This window comes from Cryphonectria parasitica (assembly GCF_011745365.1).
Source record: "Cryphonectria parasitica EP155 unplaced genomic scaffold M406scaffold_3, whole genome shotgun sequence".
Taxonomy (NCBI): Eukaryota; Fungi; Ascomycota; class Sordariomycetes; order Diaporthales; family Cryphonectriaceae; genus Cryphonectria; species Cryphonectria parasitica.
In genome coordinates, this window is record NW_024468911.1 from 3,017,949 (window position 1) to 3,033,202 (window position 15,254).

The 15,254-nt window shown below is 55.7% G+C and overlaps 7 protein-coding genes across 7 annotated transcripts; 4 read left to right on the forward strand and 3 right to left on the reverse strand.

Annotated features, from left to right (window-relative positions):
- Positions 1-205: 205 nt before the first annotated feature.
- M406DRAFT_345484 (uncharacterized protein) lies at positions 206-2,766 on the forward strand (the record flags this gene model as incomplete). Its single annotated transcript, XM_040922087.1, has 3 exons — positions 206-1,880; positions 1,957-2,058; positions 2,707-2,766. The coding sequence occupies exons 1-3, from the start codon at positions 552-554 to the stop codon at positions 2,764-2,766; spliced, it is 1,491 nt and encodes a 496-aa protein (XP_040778478.1). The 5' UTR covers positions 206-551.
- A 623-nt stretch (positions 2,767-3,389) lies between these two features.
- M406DRAFT_321601 (uncharacterized protein) lies at positions 3,390-4,155 on the forward strand. The gene is made up of 2 exons (XM_040919530.1): positions 3,390-3,564; positions 3,663-4,155. Exon 2 carries the CDS (start codon positions 3,754-3,756, stop codon positions 4,006-4,008), a length of 255 nt encoding a protein of 84 aa, XP_040778479.1. The 5' UTR covers positions 3,390-3,564; positions 3,663-3,753; the 3' UTR covers positions 4,009-4,155.
- A 1,300-nt stretch (positions 4,156-5,455) lies between these two features.
- On the forward strand, positions 5,456-7,000 carry M406DRAFT_228570 (uncharacterized protein; the record flags this gene model as incomplete). Its single annotated transcript, XM_040915794.1, has 3 exons — positions 5,456-5,947; positions 6,033-6,436; positions 6,532-7,000. Coding segments are annotated over 3 exons (1,365 nt in total), but the record flags the coding sequence as incomplete, so codon positions are not given.
- Positions 7,001-7,392: 392 nt separating this feature from the next.
- Positions 7,393-8,871, reverse strand: M406DRAFT_253675 (PLP-dependent transferase; the record flags this gene model as incomplete). The annotated part of the gene is made up of 1 exon (XM_040916916.1): positions 7,393-8,871. The coding sequence occupies one exon, from the start codon at positions 8,869-8,871 to the stop codon at positions 7,393-7,395; it is 1,479 nt and encodes a 492-aa protein (XP_040778481.1).
- A 563-nt stretch (positions 8,872-9,434) lies between these two features.
- On the reverse strand, positions 9,435-10,984 carry M406DRAFT_288619 (histone acetyltransferase esa-1; the record flags this gene model as incomplete). The annotated part of the gene is made up of 1 exon (XM_040918807.1): positions 9,435-10,984. Exon 1 carries the CDS (start codon positions 10,926-10,928, stop codon positions 9,435-9,437), a length of 1,494 nt encoding a protein of 497 aa, XP_040778482.1. The 5' UTR covers positions 10,929-10,984.
- Positions 10,985-11,358: 374 nt separating this feature from the next.
- On the forward strand, positions 11,359-12,336 carry M406DRAFT_221849 (uncharacterized protein; the record flags this gene model as incomplete). The annotated part of the gene is made up of 1 exon (XM_040915607.1): positions 11,359-12,336. A coding segment is annotated over one exon (978 nt), but the record flags the coding sequence as incomplete, so codon positions are not given.
- Positions 12,337-12,530: 194 nt separating this feature from the next.
- On the reverse strand, positions 12,531-14,124 carry M406DRAFT_252144 (cyclopropane-fatty-acyl-phospholipid synthase; the record flags this gene model as incomplete). Its single annotated transcript, XM_040916817.1, has 4 exons — positions 12,531-12,641; positions 12,704-12,959; positions 13,009-13,670; positions 13,735-14,124. The coding sequence occupies 4 exons, from the start codon at positions 14,122-14,124 to the stop codon at positions 12,531-12,533; spliced, it is 1,419 nt and encodes a 472-aa protein (XP_040778484.1).
- Positions 14,125-15,254: the final 1,130 nt, after the last annotated feature.

Here is a 15,254-nt window from a genome sequence, read left to right on the forward strand (position 1 = left end):
TGCCGTGCTGAGAGGGAGGAGGCTTAACCAACATGACTCGTAAGCCGTGTCAGGAACGACCCCACGTCTCACTCCTTCACCCAGGGTCTCTCTCACAGTATCGCTATGCTGTCACTATTGCCTTGTACCAATTGGTATGTATGTAGCGACCTGCAGCCTTGTTCCTTCCTTCGACTGGCGTCCCGGCACTTCCGTGCTGGTGGTGAATCAATGGAAGGTCCTTCCAACAATCCTTCCTTGGGAGGAGAGGGAACCCACCTCGTTCTCGTTTGGCTCGCAAAGCTGGGAAGCTGAGCTGAGAGGAAAGTCTCTCAACCGCGCGAGGGCATTGTAATGTGATAGAAATGAATTGTCGAGAGGGGGAGGGAGAGAGATGGCATTTAAAAGGAGGCAAGGCTCCTCATCTTGAGAGGAGTTTGTAGCATTGCTGTTGCTCCCTTTGTATCCAGCTCACATCACAATCCTTGGACCACAAAGACGTACAAACCACTGTCATTTCTCCTTCCCTTCAACTCTTCCTTGTGTTGGGTTTTCCCTTTCCTCTAAGAGATATGGCCTTCCGTGACCCGGGGCAAAACAACTATGGCCCAATCGGCAAGTTGGTCCAGGGCCTGGCAGTCGGAGTCGGGCTGGCCTCCGAAAGCATTCAGCACCACAAGGAGAAAAAGCAACAGAAAAAGCTCGAGGGCGCCCGGGCGGTAGCAGCAGCAGCAGACGATGGAGAATCACCAACACAGCGCGACCTGATGCTCCAGGACAGCCGGGAGGATGAAGACGAGGAAAAGGTGCAGACCCCACGAGCTTTAGACGAGGCGGCATGGCAGCTCGACGACATGCAGGCCGAACTTAGCGGCGAGGTTCCTCCACCACCATATGGGGAGCTCGATCAGGCCGGTTATCAGTCAACCGGCATTGTAGGGAGTGCAGTGGACGAGCCAGCACTCGCCGCCAGCTTCATAGGCGAGCATCCTCTGCCGTCGCCCTCTGCCGAGCCAGTCGCCCGTCGTCTCGACCTCCCTGTCATCCTCACCCAGCGCCGGCCCAAGGCGCGGACGAGAGGCTTTGTGCGTGCCTATGCGCCGATCCTGGAGGATGTGGGGATCGACCAGCCGACCTTTCTGGACTTTATCAACAAGCTGAACAAGGCGATGGAGCCCAGCCCGTGGATCCAGACCATCAACCTGGCCTCATTCGCGGCGCAGCACGTGCCCGAGCCCGTCACCGTTGCCGTGTCCATCGCGTGCAAGATCGCAGCCGATGCCGCCGCCGAGGTGCACAGCCGGTCCAAGACGAACAAGTTCTTGGACACGGTAAATGAGGACTTTTTCCGGCCGCGGGGCCTGGTCGCCATCCTCATGACCTGGAAGCCCAGCGACCCGTCCATGTTGACGGACGTTGACTTTAATCTCGGCTCCAAGATCTCGAGCGCCACCTCCACATCCGAGGGGCAGCAGGGCAGCACTTTGGGCAAGCTCAGGCACCGCATGCAGGCGTCCTCGGGCACCAGCAGTTTCGAGTTCCCTGAGACAGCCCCCCTGATCTTCCCGGCCCTGGACGAGCTAGCCGCGTCGCGGTCCGAGGACCCAGACGCAGAGGCCAAGAAACAGAACGCCGTCAAGCGCGGCGGCCAGTTCCTCCAGGACTACTTGGACCGCCGCGCCGTGGCCAAGTGGGCGGGCGACAACCCCGACAGTAAGATGGCCAACGCCCAGCCCAAGCCTGAGTTCCGCTCGCGGTATGCCGATCCAACGCACCCGGCCAGCAGCGGCGACCTGCTCGCCTTCGTCACGGGCGGGAAGCTCACGAGCCAGCCTGGCCTGGTCGAGCGCAGCGGCATCAAGAGCATCTCGACGGCGGGCAGGCGCTCTGCGGTCCTAGAGGTCAGGGGCCTCGCGCAACGTGGCTTTGACCGTGGGTCGATCCTGGACAGAACGGCGGGGGCTCTGCAGGCTCGAGGCTTGCGGGGTGGACTCGGGTCGCTTGGGCCTGGGCCTCGTGGGCGGCCTGGGCTTCCAGCACCTCATGCGCCGTATGGAGGACAAGTTACTACCGGCCGAGGTGATGCATACGATCAAGGAGAGTATGGAGGAGATGCGAGGTATGACGGGCCGTTGGTGAGCAGGCGGCTTACCCCGGAAAGGGGAGGACTAAGTGGCAGAGGAGTAGGTGGTGGTGGTGGTGGACTGGCGGGGGGCGTCAAGAAGTTGCTGCAGAGCGTAAGTCAAAACACTTCCTCTTTATTCCCACCCTTTTCTTGCACACCACATGAGCGTGGGCTAACGTTTCTTTCTCTCTCACCAGGACGTCTTATATCTCATGATTGTCAACAGACCTGATGAGGAGGCGATCGCTGAAGCCATGTCGCACATCCAGAGAGACGGGACGTATCAATAATACTTTAGCATGAGCGTTTGTACAAAATAAACAATGTAGCGTTGGAACAAGGCGAGCCAAGAATCTTGGCCCTGCTGCTGTGGTGGCCCGAGAAAGTGGATCACATCCGCTCCAAGTGCCGACAGAAGAGAGCCAAATAAGATCCTGGCCGGGGAGAACCTCCATACTTCTGAGTACTTACATGCTTCTCTCGCACTGCGCAGAAGCAGACGATGATGGTAAAAGATTGAAGATGGACCCCCAGCAAAAAGTAGAACCCCATCTCTCGAACTCCTCCACCCTGGTTTATGCTTTTCTATCTCCTTTATTTAGTATACAGTATCAACGGAAATCTCGGCTCTCTCGGAGCTGTCTCGTCTTCCGTATAATTAGTAGCAACATTACTTCCGTGACAAGTACTTGTACGTAGTAAATATCGCATGACGCAGCGGATGGGGTCGCATGAGCCAAGACTTTTGTTGTGCTCCAGCCCAATCTCGGATGGCTGGCCTACATTTCTCAGCTGAGAAGAAATGGTTTGGGGAAGGGGGGAGGGTTGTGGCAGACCAAGCAACCTACGAGCGAAGCCATCGCGAGACTTGCAACAAAAACAACAAGAAGAGGAATAAAGACGAGGAAGAACATGTTGGTTTCCTGGATGTTGGCATTTTTGTGAGGAATTGGACAGACGCCGGGATTTCTGCACCGCCACGAACCCGACTCATCAACACGTTACGCAATGATGGATTCCCGCCTTGACCACGACATATCCACTATCGTAAACATGGCTACTACCGTCAAGTTGGGCCTTTCTCTTCACAAAGCCTTTTAGATAGAGTATGTTTGCTCCATAATATCAAAATCAGGGGTCCCGCAGACTCCACACAGCTGATATTTGTACGCGTGGGCCCCTGTCGAGCCACCCTTTTGTCGACAAATGCTCTGGCTCCGGCGAGGGGGCGATATAAAGGGGGCTTGCTTTGGAAGGCCATTGTTTTTCTCTGCAGAGTCGATTCTTGCGTGTGGTCTTATTCATCACATTGAATACTGCATTATTCACTTTTGCTCCTCATCCACAAACTCTTTACTTGGGGTCGACCAAAAGACACAAAGATGCCCGAAGTCGCCCCACCTCAACAACAACAGCCCATGGAGGCCCCAGCGTCCGGGCCCATCGTCAACAGACAGCCCGTAAGCGAACAAACCCTAACTTGAGAAAAAGGGGGCCATTGTTTCTTTTTCGACTCCTTGACTGACTGGGAGAATCCTCTTGCTAATCATCGAAACAGACTGGCGAGGCACCCATGACGATGAGTATCCGCGGCGGCGACGGCGAGGACTGTGACTGCTGCTGCCTCTGCTGTAACTTTGGCTGTGGAGATGACGACAGGCCGCCTGAGGGAGGTGGTTTCGGCGGGCCAGGAGGGCCAGGAGGGCCAGGAGGGCCGGAGGGTCCAGGTGGATGGGGCGGTGGTGGCCCCGGAGGTCCTGGAGGGCCGGAAGGACCCGGTGGTTGGGGCGGTGGTGGCCCTGGTGGCCCAGGAGGACCTGGGGGTCCTGGAGGACCGGGTGGTCCGCCGCCGGGATATTAATCGGCTTTTGTGGTGGTATGGGAGGTCGAAACAGATTTCTTGATACCTTTAAGGGGGAGTGAAGGAAGCGAGGATGAGGACAAGAGGCGAGACATGAGCTCTGACAGAAAGGACTCGCAAGCTAAGGAAAGGCTTGGCTGGGCTCTGAACCAGCCTAAGCTAGACGAGACGCCCATAGTATCTAGGGCGTCAATTGAACATATCGATATATTGAGAAGGGGACACCCCTCTGCTCAAGGAATATATATCTGGCCCGGGAACGGTTCACAAGAAGACCAGTATCTCATGCCTCGGCCATAAATGGCCTTCACCAGCAGAATGTATCAGGACTTGATGGGGAGGGGGGGGGGGTTTAGAAAAAAATACCTTTTTCCTGTCTGTTTTTCTTCTTATCTTTTTGTCTTCTCTTTCCTTTTGGGAGAGGGTTGTTTACAATATCTTGTACGTTCGTCTAGAGAGCGTTCTTGGTGTACTAATTCTATCAAGTAATTTAGGTTACTGTATCTAGTTTTGAATTCTTGAATACTTGGACCGGGTGGCTTAGGGGGAAAGAACAAAAAGTAGAAGAAGAAAAAAAACAAGAGAAGGGAAGAAGGAAAAAAAAAAAAGGGAAAAAAAAGGAAAGTAAATGATTCGTAGAAGGAACGCACAGCAAGAAAAAAGGACTTGAAGACATCGACGAGACTTCTATAGCTCCGCTTCTGAACAGCGACTCGATAGCCCACGTTACTAACTAATTGGCGCTCACCTCTTTTAGAGACAGATGATGTCAGATCGTAAGTCGGCTTTGTCGCGCGACCTTTGCTTTGGTGCGATCTGCTGCATGTGTGTAAGCCGGACGAAACTGCAGGAGACGCATAGTTATAACCCGAGCCTATGCGACCGCCCGAATCGGTGGTTCGCGTGCCGGCCTCTCCCTTGCCACCCGCAGTCTGACCACTGGCATACTACATGTACAGTAAGTTGGAGAAGATGGTGGCAGGTTAGGATTGGTGTTCTGAATCCTGCCATTTATGCCTGCGTTCCATGGATAATCCGATAGGTGGCTGTTGGCTAGGTGCAGTACCGCTTCCTACTAACGGAAAGCAAGATACTCGTTGCAACATGTAGCAATTCTCTTCCCCGTTGGGCGGTTTGCTATTCGTTGCCTGTGCGCTTGCTTGAGAAGGGAGAGGCCAACATATGCTCGCTCGGCTCGCGTAATTTGTCGTGCCCGACTTTGCGGTATTCTCTTCGTTCCTCACAATGAATTGTGTGCATCAACGTGCGCCACGATGGAAATAACCACGAGCCTTGCCATGTTGCAGTACATATTGGAAGAGAGTATAAGGAGAGTGGTGTTCCCAGGTCGGATGGAGGAGAAAAAATAGGGTCTGGCCGGAGTCACACCAATATCAGAGCATACACCAGAGAATTCATCTCGAAGAAGTCATTGTGATTGGACGTTTCGATTAGGACAACAACATCAAATACCAACGCGAGCAACCAACATGTCAGCTACTGATGTGCTCATTGTCGGCGCGGGCCCAGCAGGCCTAACTCTCGCCTTGGAGCTGTCCATGCAGAACATCCCCTTCCGCCTCGTTGAGAAAGAATTGGAGCGCTCCGACAAGTCACGCGCCCTGGGCGTGCACTCGCGCACTCTCGAGGTGCTGACTAGGTACGGCGACTCCATTCAGCAGCTGTTGGACTGTGCAGGGCGCATCGCTGGCAACAATCTATGGATCAACAAGAAGCGCTACAGTGGCTTCGACGCCAGCCTTCTGGGCCTGACCAAGGTACAGTCCGACACGAGGTACCCCGGCGTGTTCACCGCCTCGCAGGTGTATACCGAGGCCTGGTTCGACCGTCGTCTGGGGGAGAGAGGTATCGTCATCGAGCGCCCGGTCACGGTGAAGAGTATCGTGCAGGACGGGGAAGGGGCGACTGCTGTTCTGGCCAAGCAGGATGGGTCGGAAGAGTCTGTGCGCGCTCGATACATCGTAGGTACTTTCCTCTCAGCCCAAACTCTCCAGGAGAAGGGGTTGTTGTTTCCTTCTTCTAAACTGACAAACTCTCTTCATTTAGGTCGGATGTGATGGCGCTCACAGCATCGTTCGGCACAGCATGGACGTCGAGTTTGTAGGAGATGCCTACCCGCAAGAGTTCATCCTGACCGACACCGGGTGCGAGTGGCCTGAAGGCCAAGGCAGAGCCCACATCTTTCTCGGCGACAGCATGATGATATTCTTGCCGATGAAGGGAGGGAAGGCTCGCCTTGTTGCCTCGCGCCCAGAGCATCTCGCCTCCGACGCGGATCCAACCCTCAAGGACTTCCAAGACTGCATCGCCACCATGCTCCCAGAAGATATTCCCAAACCGAAGCTTCACGACCCATACTGGCTGGCCCGTTTCCACCTGCATCACCGCTGCGTGTCCAAGTACCGCGACGGCAGGCTGTTCGTCGCTGGTGACGCTGCTCATATCCACAGGTGCGTCGAAAAAGAGAGAAAGAGAGAAGTCTCCTTGGACATGGAACCTGAGTAGTAATAAAGCACACTAACCTATTCTCCTAACGAGTTTACAGTCCGATCGGCGGCCAGGGTTTGAACACTGGCATCCAGGACAGCGTCAACTTAGGGTGGAAGCTCGCAGCCGTCCTCAGAGGCGACAAGCCAGACGCCTTCCTGGACTCGTACCATGAGGAACGCTGGCCCATCGGACAACACCTCCTCAGGGAGACGGACCAGCTCTTCACCTTCCTGACGACCCCCGACCCTCAGATGAAGGACATGCGCAACATGCTCCTGCCGCACGCCCTGCCGTCCCTGGTGGGCACGCGTGAGACTGGCAGTAAGATGTTTATCTACTTCTCCCAGCTGAGGGTCAAGTACCGCCACAGCTCCATCGTGCACACCGCTGCTGGCTTCGAGGGGCCGGTGCTGGGCGGGTATCGGGCGCCGGATGGCAAGATCAGGACGGCGAAGGACGAGGGAGAGGAGTCGTGGCTCCAGGACCTGTTCAGGGGGACTGGGCACCACCTCTTGCTGTTCTCGACTGGGAACGATGGCGGAGAGGAGGCCGTCGCAGAGGCCAAGGCAAGGTTTCTCTCTGCCTCGAAGGAGAAGAACGGGGTAGAGGGAAGCGTCCATATCATCGACAAGAACGTGGTTGTGGACGCTACGATTTACGAGCGCTATGGCTTTGCTGACAAGTCTGGCTACGTTTATGTTCGTCCCGATGGTTATGTCGAGAATATTGGGTATCTTGATAGCTTTGAGGAGTTGCTGAAGGAGCTGTAGGTAGAATTAAGATGAGATGGACTAAGAGTAATAGCAACAATGCAAGGAGATGATCATCGTCGCCACTTATTCATTTGTGTTTTGCTTTTGACCTTATCATGGTGTGGCAAGTGTATCTACCAAGATCCCCAAATATTTTATGCATGTCAAAAGAAAGCAGCCAACGTCTTGTGCCCGCTTGCCTTCCCTTCCTGTGATGCCTCTTCCGGTTTCCCCTCCCATAACGACTGAACGACCCGTCCAAGCCTCGCCACACCCTCCACCAGATCCTCCTCATCCTCCCACGAGAAGCACAACCTGATGCTCTTCTCAAACCTCGCCGTCTCCTCGTCCCTCTTCACCTCAAACATACTTCCCGGCGGCACAATCAGATTCTCGTCCCGCATCGCCCGCTCCGTAATGTCCTTGGCCGCCGGACCCCGAGGAAACGTAATCCAGACAAAATACCCTCCATACGTGGCGGGCTGCCCCGCCCCCTCCCCCTGCCCGCCCAGGTTCCCATCCAAAACCTCAATACCAAACCTGTCCAGCTGCTCATGCACAGCCCGCATCAACAACCCATGCCGCCTCTGCAGCCCGGGCCTGCACACCGCGTCAATATGCCGCGCCAGGTCGCCGCGCCGCATCACCTCGCAGACCAGCGTGGCCGACAGCTGCGACGGCGCCCCGCCCGACCCGGTCGAGCCCGTCTGCGCCGTTCCCAGGGCAAAATCCCGTGTCCCCTCTACCCAGCCGGTGCGCACGCCTGGGGCCACGATCTTGGAGAAGGAGCCGTTGCTGATGGCATGGCCAAACCAGCGGCCGTCTGGGCGGGCGGCGTCGTGCTTGCTGGGGCCGAGGGCGCGGTCGATGTCGGCTAGGCGGGGGAGGGGTTTGGTCCTGGGGAGAGGAGGGACAGTTGTGGAGATGGAGGAGGAGGAGGACAATGGGTCCGAGACGCTGCTGGAGACGGGCCACTGGAGAAAATCATAGACGTCATCGCAGATGACGAGGCAGTCGTACTCGCGGGCGAGGCGGACCAGCCCCTCCCTCCGCCGCAGGGTCATGGTCTTGCCGCTCGGGTTGGCAGAGGAAGGCACGACGTAGATGACATGCCGGTAGATCTTCCTCAAGTTCGGGTCCTTGTACACGGGCCGCTCATCCGGGTCCAGCTCCTCCTGAAACGACCTGAGCCCCTTCTCCAGAAAGTCCAGGTCCACGCCCTCGCTGTCCTCAGGCACGGCGCGCAGCCGCCCCCTGAACCCTGAGTCCTCAAAGATCGGACACGCAAGGTAATAGCAGGGCGCCACGGCCCACACGGCCTTGGTGTACACGGGCTCCGTGAACGACTGCAGCAGACACGCCATGCTCTGACTCGCCCCGCCCGTGATGCAGAGCCTCTCTGCGTCGGGCTCCGTGTCGTAGTAGCTGCTCAGAAAGCGGGCCAGCTCTTCCCTGAGGGGCTGATAGCCTGGCTCGGGGCCGTACTGGAGACCTGGCACGAAGATGTCGGGATCGGAGAGGACCTTGGCAGACGCGGTCTTGAGGAGGTCTGCTGGTAATACGTGCGTGGATGGCCAGCCGCGGAGGAGGTTGATAAGCTTCTTCTCTGTCTCCTCCTCCCTCTGACCCGGTACAGGCTCCATAGGCGTCATGGTTGTTGGGGGTGGAGAATCTTCGAGAATAACGAGAGGTGAAGAAAGTCTTCGAGATAGAAGTGTTTATTCTTATGAGGAAGAGACGATGAGGGTAATTTCGAAAAGCCAGCATCGACGAGATGGAGCCATTTGTTGTGAAATGTTGTTGATGGGCTAAGTAGGGAGCAAAGTGCAGGAGGTGAGCTCCGGCGGCGACTTTGATGGAGCGGCAAAAAGTCACGGGTGCCGGAAGTGGGGGTTGGCCGATATCGACCGGTATGTACTACGGGCGCCGTGCTTAGGAAATCGGAGCCTCGGGTCGACGACCCCTTCGCCAACCTGCTCGGTTATTGAACCTGGTTCAAAAGACAGAATTATTCACCTGGATACGATCAACGGCCCGACATTCAAATGACTCCTCATACAAGTTTCATTGCTCATAAAAAAAAAAGAAAAGAAAAAGGGGTATCTCTGCTAATATGTACACTTGACAAGTCCCACATTCAATCTGACCATGGGCTCGGTACTGCCTCCCTTGATCTTGTCTGGCCCGTTCTGGTCTCGTCTTATCTCTACCATCCCCATGTCCTGTTAGAAGCAGTAAACACGGGCGGCTTCCACTGGATACGGTCTGGGTCGATACTCCGCATAATCTTCTTCTTCCTCTTCTCGTGCGCCTCTATCTGGCTGTTGGGGATGATGATCTTGTGCTCGGACCTATGGTAGATCTGCATCTTGTACGCCTGGAGGGTATGCTCCACGTCCTGGTTCGTCATGGCCAGCGACGTGGCGATCTGGTCGAGGCTACACCTCTCATCTTTCTCGTGGTACTCCAGCAGCATGTCCACGATGTTCTCGATCCAGTACTGACGATAGCTGAGGAGACCCAGATCAGACAGCGGCTTCTCGGGCGACCCCAGCTTGCCCTCGATCTTGGACAGCTCGTACGAGAACTGGATCAGCAGCCGTCCGTATCCCTTTCGCTGGTACTGCGGCAGCGTCAGGATACAGGCGACGTTGTAGTTGTCCGCGCTCTCTTTCTCCTTCGAGAAGTAGCCCAGAAGATGGCATCCCTTGTCGTCGCGACAGGTCATGACATAGAATAGGAAGGGGTCTACATCATAGTAGAGGGTCTTGTGATCGAGAAACATCTTTGAGAGCAGACAGAGATTGCGGCACCAGGTCCGCTGCCTCCGCCCGTCGATCTCATAGAAGGAGATATGGTCGTCTCGGTAGATTTCGTTGCCAGGAGGGTGCTGCAGCGTGCACTTGTGCCGGTGCCGCGTGAAGCTCTTCAGGTTGCCGTAGTAGCTCAGGCAGAACTCGCAGATGTAGACGACATCCTCCTGGCCGAACTCTTCCGGGTAGGGCGAGAAATACCATGGGAAGAGGTCGTATCTGCCAAACTGCACCGTCGAGATGTTCCTGATCCGGGCGATCTCGGCAGGGTTCTGCGTCATAGAGCCTGACGTGCGCAGCTTCTCGATCTCCTGCTCCCTACTGAAACTACCCGCCTTGGGCGTCTCGTCGCCATCCACATCCATCTCGTCGCCAGCCATGGGTGTGGGCGCACCACCCTCTGGACCAGGTGTGGCGATTTCCTCCGCGGCAGGCGTGCCCTTCTGTGTCTGTGACTCGACAAACTCTGTCCAGGGGTGCGGCGTCTGCGCCTCGGACGTGATCGACTGCTCTCGCTTGTTCGCGGGCCGCTTCTGTTGCTTTTTACCGGGCACGCTCTTCTTCGCCGGGGCCGTGGCCCCCTTCTTCGTCTTGCCATCCTTGGGCTTGTCCTTGTCGGGATTTGGCCACTCGACGTCGTGTTCGAAGTCAATTCTCGAGACGGGCACCCACTCGTCCAACCGCTTGTTGAAGTTGTCAAAGTTGCAGTAGTACTGTCGCCCGCTCTTGGTGTCCTTGATGCCCAGGATTTCAGCTCGGCGGGGCTGACCTTCCTTCTCAACCATGGCGATGCACCCAATGATGATCGTGTCGGCCGTCGCCTTGCCCTTTCTGCGAGCCCCATCGCCTCCCACAGACGGCTCTCCGCCGATAGCGCCTGGGCTCATGATGGAATTATCGATGTGGTGTTGGTGGTTGATGGATAGGTTGTGCTCTGCAGAGCGTTGTAGGCCGTTGAGAAGCGTCGGAAAGAAATTCGGCTAGTCCCGAAGATATTCGCTGCCGCGACCGCGATGCTTTAGAACCACCTGGCTTATCTTATCTTAGCGCGTCGCACTTTACATCCATGCCTGCCTTAGAACACCGCTTTACAGACCCCTGGTTCTAGCCTAGCATAGAATCTTCTGTCATTCACACTCAGTCTTGGGAGGTCAAGACTTTGCTTCTCTTCTACACAAATACATCATTTCGATTGGCGCTTCTGCAGCCTGTGCGAGTCTCGTACAAGTAATACGACAATACTTGTCATGGTCTGAGATCTAGCCATCTGGTTCCTTCCCCGCTTTCAGTTCCAGTAACAGGACTGTCATGGCTCCCGAACTTTCCTCAAATTGGAAAACACTGCAGGCCAAGATTCAGCAGGAATCGAACAAGACCAGAGGGCAGAAGCGGAAATCAACAGACGACATTCATCACAACGACGGCCCAGCTCAAGCGATTTCTAGTGCCAGAAAGAGAGCAAAAGTCAGCCCCAGGCATCCTTCGCGAAAACCAGCTGAGCAGGTTTCCGAGAGCAGGAAGCCCAAGGCGGCTCAGAAGTCATCTATGGGCGCAGTGCAGTCTCAGACCAGCAAGCCTGGCATATCCGCATCCCTGGCGCTGTGGGCAGAAGACAACGACATCTCCCCAGAAACCCTCTCGGAGGCTTATGGCCTGGGTACCAAGGATAGCTCGATGCTCACAGCCACAGCGGTGCGGCCCAATGAAGGTCTTGCCAACAATGTCCAGCTCGGCAAGTACATTGCTATCGACTGCGAGATGGTCGGGGTAGGGGAAGGAGGCTACGGCCACGCGCTGGCCAGGGTGAGCATTGCCGACTTTCATGGGCGCCAGGTCTATGATTCCTATGTCCGCCCCAAGGAGCGAGTGACCGATTGGAGGACCAGGATCAGCGGCATTGCACCTAAGCACATGGCCACAGCTAGGGATTTCGAGGAGGTTCAGGCGCAGGTCGCAGAGCTTCTGCACGGGCGGATCGTTGTTGGTCATGATATTCGCCACGACTTGGACGTTCTCATGTTGGACCACCCGAGAAAGGATATTCGTGATACCGCCAAGTTCTCGGATTTCAAAAAGTACGGTCACGGTCCGAAGCCTGCCTTGAGAGTTCTCGCCAGGGAGATTTTGGGTGTCGAGATCCAGACAGGCCAGCACTCAAGTCTCGAAGATGCCAGGGTTGCAATGCTGCTTTTCAGGAAGCACAAGCCCGCTTTCGACGTTGAACACGCCAATCGGTATCCCGAGCCCGCCCCGATAACGTCTCAACACAAGGCGGCCAAGCCAAGGCAGAAAAGGACGAAGAAGAAGCGGCGGAACTAAAGAAGAAGAAAGAAAAAAAATCTCGATCTAATGGGTCTAGCTTCGTCTAATTTGTAGTCTTCTCTATCGCCCAAGCGAAATGGTTGTGCTCGGACAGGACGAGATGGTCATGATCAAGTACTGTATGGGCTCCACTGCTCGACCCAATATGCGCATCGCTCAGGCTCTCATCATGTTGGAATGCCCTCCATCAGCTCCAGTGCGCCTTCTCGACCAACCGTAATGATCACGTCCCCCAAAGTCTTACTAAGGAAGCCAGCTTCACAGTATGTGAAGTAGTACTTTCAGCGAGAATTAGCGGAGGACAGGTACATTTCATCGCGTGCCTAAGATGCTTGCTTACCTCCCACTTCCTCCTGAAGACTGAAACCTCTACGTCCGTCATATAACCGCGCTTCTCGAGGAGCGCCGGTTTGATCTTGGCCTCGAAATTATTCATGAAGCTTTCCCGCCAGAGTCTCAAAGTCTTGGCGTAGTGACCACCGATGTTCTCCACTTGCTCAACAATCAGGGTTCCCTTTGACTCGGTGCTGATATGATTTATTAACTGCGAGATGGATGGCAGATGGCCGCCCGGGAAGATGTAATGATTGATGAAACTATGCAAGTGTCAGCAACGCACGGTCACTCCATGGGAGCACAGCTTACTCTTCACTCTTGGAATACGCCTCATAGCGCCCTTCAGGCATTGTGATGCACTGGAAGACCGCGATACCACCATCCTTCTTCAGCAACCGGTCGATACACGCAAAGTAAGTGCCCAGGAACTCCCTTCCGACCGCCTCCAACATCTCGATAGAGACGATCTTGTCGTACGGCCGTTGAGGCACAGGCAAGGCTCGGTAGTCCATCAGAAGTACGTCAATTCGGTTGCTCAGTCCGGCATCGGCGATCCTTTTCTCTGCAAGCACTTTCTGTTCCTTCGACAGGGTCAGACTGGTGACTCGGCAGCCAGTCTTCTGAACGGCCAATATCGCAAAAGAGCCCCACCCAGTCCCGATCTCCAGGATGTGGTCGGTTGACTTGATGTGCGCGCCATCTACAAACCTCTGCAGCTTTCTCATCTGTGCCTCCTCCAGCGTCTCCTCCGGCGCATCTGGATGACTGCGCTTCCAGACAGGACAGGAATATGTCATGTCGGGAGAGAGAAATGCCGCGAACATCTCGTTACTGATATCGTAGTGGGCCTGGATGTTGAGCAGGGCGTTGGACATTGTGTTGGTCCTCCGCGCCAACGTCGAAGCTAAGCTGGAGAAGGCGGACAGGACCGTGGTTCCGTTGCCGAGTTGTTCTCGATTTGCGATGAAGAGCTACAGGCCACAAGATGTCAGCAAAGGTAGGCTACCATCCTGAAGCACAAGATGGCACTCATACCTGGAAGAAAGCTGTCAGGTCGTTACACTCCACCTCACCCAGCATGTACGACTCGGCGAAGCCCATGTCTGCGAACAGGACAAGGCGCATCCAGAAGGCGCTCTCCTTCACAACCAATTCAACCTGAAGAGCACCGGCCAGCTTGTCGCTGCCGCTGACCGGTTTGCCAGGCACCTTGAAGCCGCTGGGTTTCCCGCCGTAGACCTGGCTGGTCCCGTCGGCCTCGTCCAGCACAATCAGGGTGCCAACCTCAACGTTACTGAAGAGTGAGTGGACAGCCCACTTGGCAGCCTTCAGACTCGGGCCCCAGGTGACGCCTCCAACGGCGCCGCGAGCTGAGTCGAGCCATTGGCCGGCTGGTCGCGTGACAAAGCCTGGTAGAAGCGACATGGCTGGCCAGGTCGATGCGTACCTCAAGTGTTCCAGACTACTTGCGCCTGAATAGCGACAATGAGAACCTCAAAGTTCAAAAAGAAAATTTAAATTAAAGGTCAAGTCGTTGCTCGAGAACACATGATCATGTACTGTTGAAGTACACAAAAATGCCACCGGGCTGAGGTGCACGATCATCTAGTGTGGTGGGTGTGTGGGAAGTCGCAAACATGATAGCGACCTAGCCACCACTTTCTTCCAGTCACCAATGTGATCCTCGGTCGAACAAGGAAGGGGCACCCTCGGGGGCTTCGCTCGTCATCGACTTCTCATGACTTTTGCGAAAGGGACAACCCCTCCCCTCTACCCCTCCAGGGCGTGCCGCATTGCATGGATCCAGGGTACTTCAGAAACCACGGGGCGATGCTACTTTCGGAAAAGGACCAGCACCCTGAGGCGGCTCGTGCGGTCTTTTGGTGTTGGTGAGACCTCCCGACTGTAAGGCTCGGGTTCGGGTAGTTCAGGTCCGTAACGGGCCTGGGAGGCCGGACGATCGGCGGCGGGAATGAAAGGGGGAGGGAGCCCATCCTTGAGCAGAGAGAGCTTGGCGTTTGTCCTGAACTTCAGGAGCTAGTTGTGATTGCTACTAAACCGTGCAGTTACCCATACCAAACGAGCCAGAGATCTGCCAGCACGCACTCAATCGATAAGAGAGGCAGAGAGGCGCACGAGGATAAAGTGTCGCAAGGGGGAGGGAGTGTGGCACCTTTCGGAATGCCTCACCAACTTCCTTTCTCATGCATAGTTGGACCCAATGGAAAGAATTGCGCCAGATTCTGGTACGAGAGCTTACTGCTTGACGGCAATTCTGCATTCGTGCCTCCTCCACACAGCTTCGGATGGTGGGGTCCAAAGGAGGTTACCAGAGGAACGAACCGGCGTTGGCCCACTGCATGCATGGGACTGTCTCATCGAGGCTCAAGCGCTCGCATCGGGTTCTCTCGGTCCGCGTATGCAGAGACATGGAACTTTGGATCGAACCCAAACTCAACTCCACCCTGACCAACCTCAGGCATTGGACGGTAGCTTCCTATGTGAGCCTGCTGGGTGGAGGCATGGCTGGACGCCGGTTGCGATCTCACCGAAGG

Bases quoted from the DNA above. Each gene is read 5' to 3' on its own strand.
- M406DRAFT_321601 (XM_040919530.1), top strand. From the start codon at position 3,754: ATGACGACAGGCCGCCTGAGGGAGGTGGTTTCGGCGGGCCAGGAGGGC.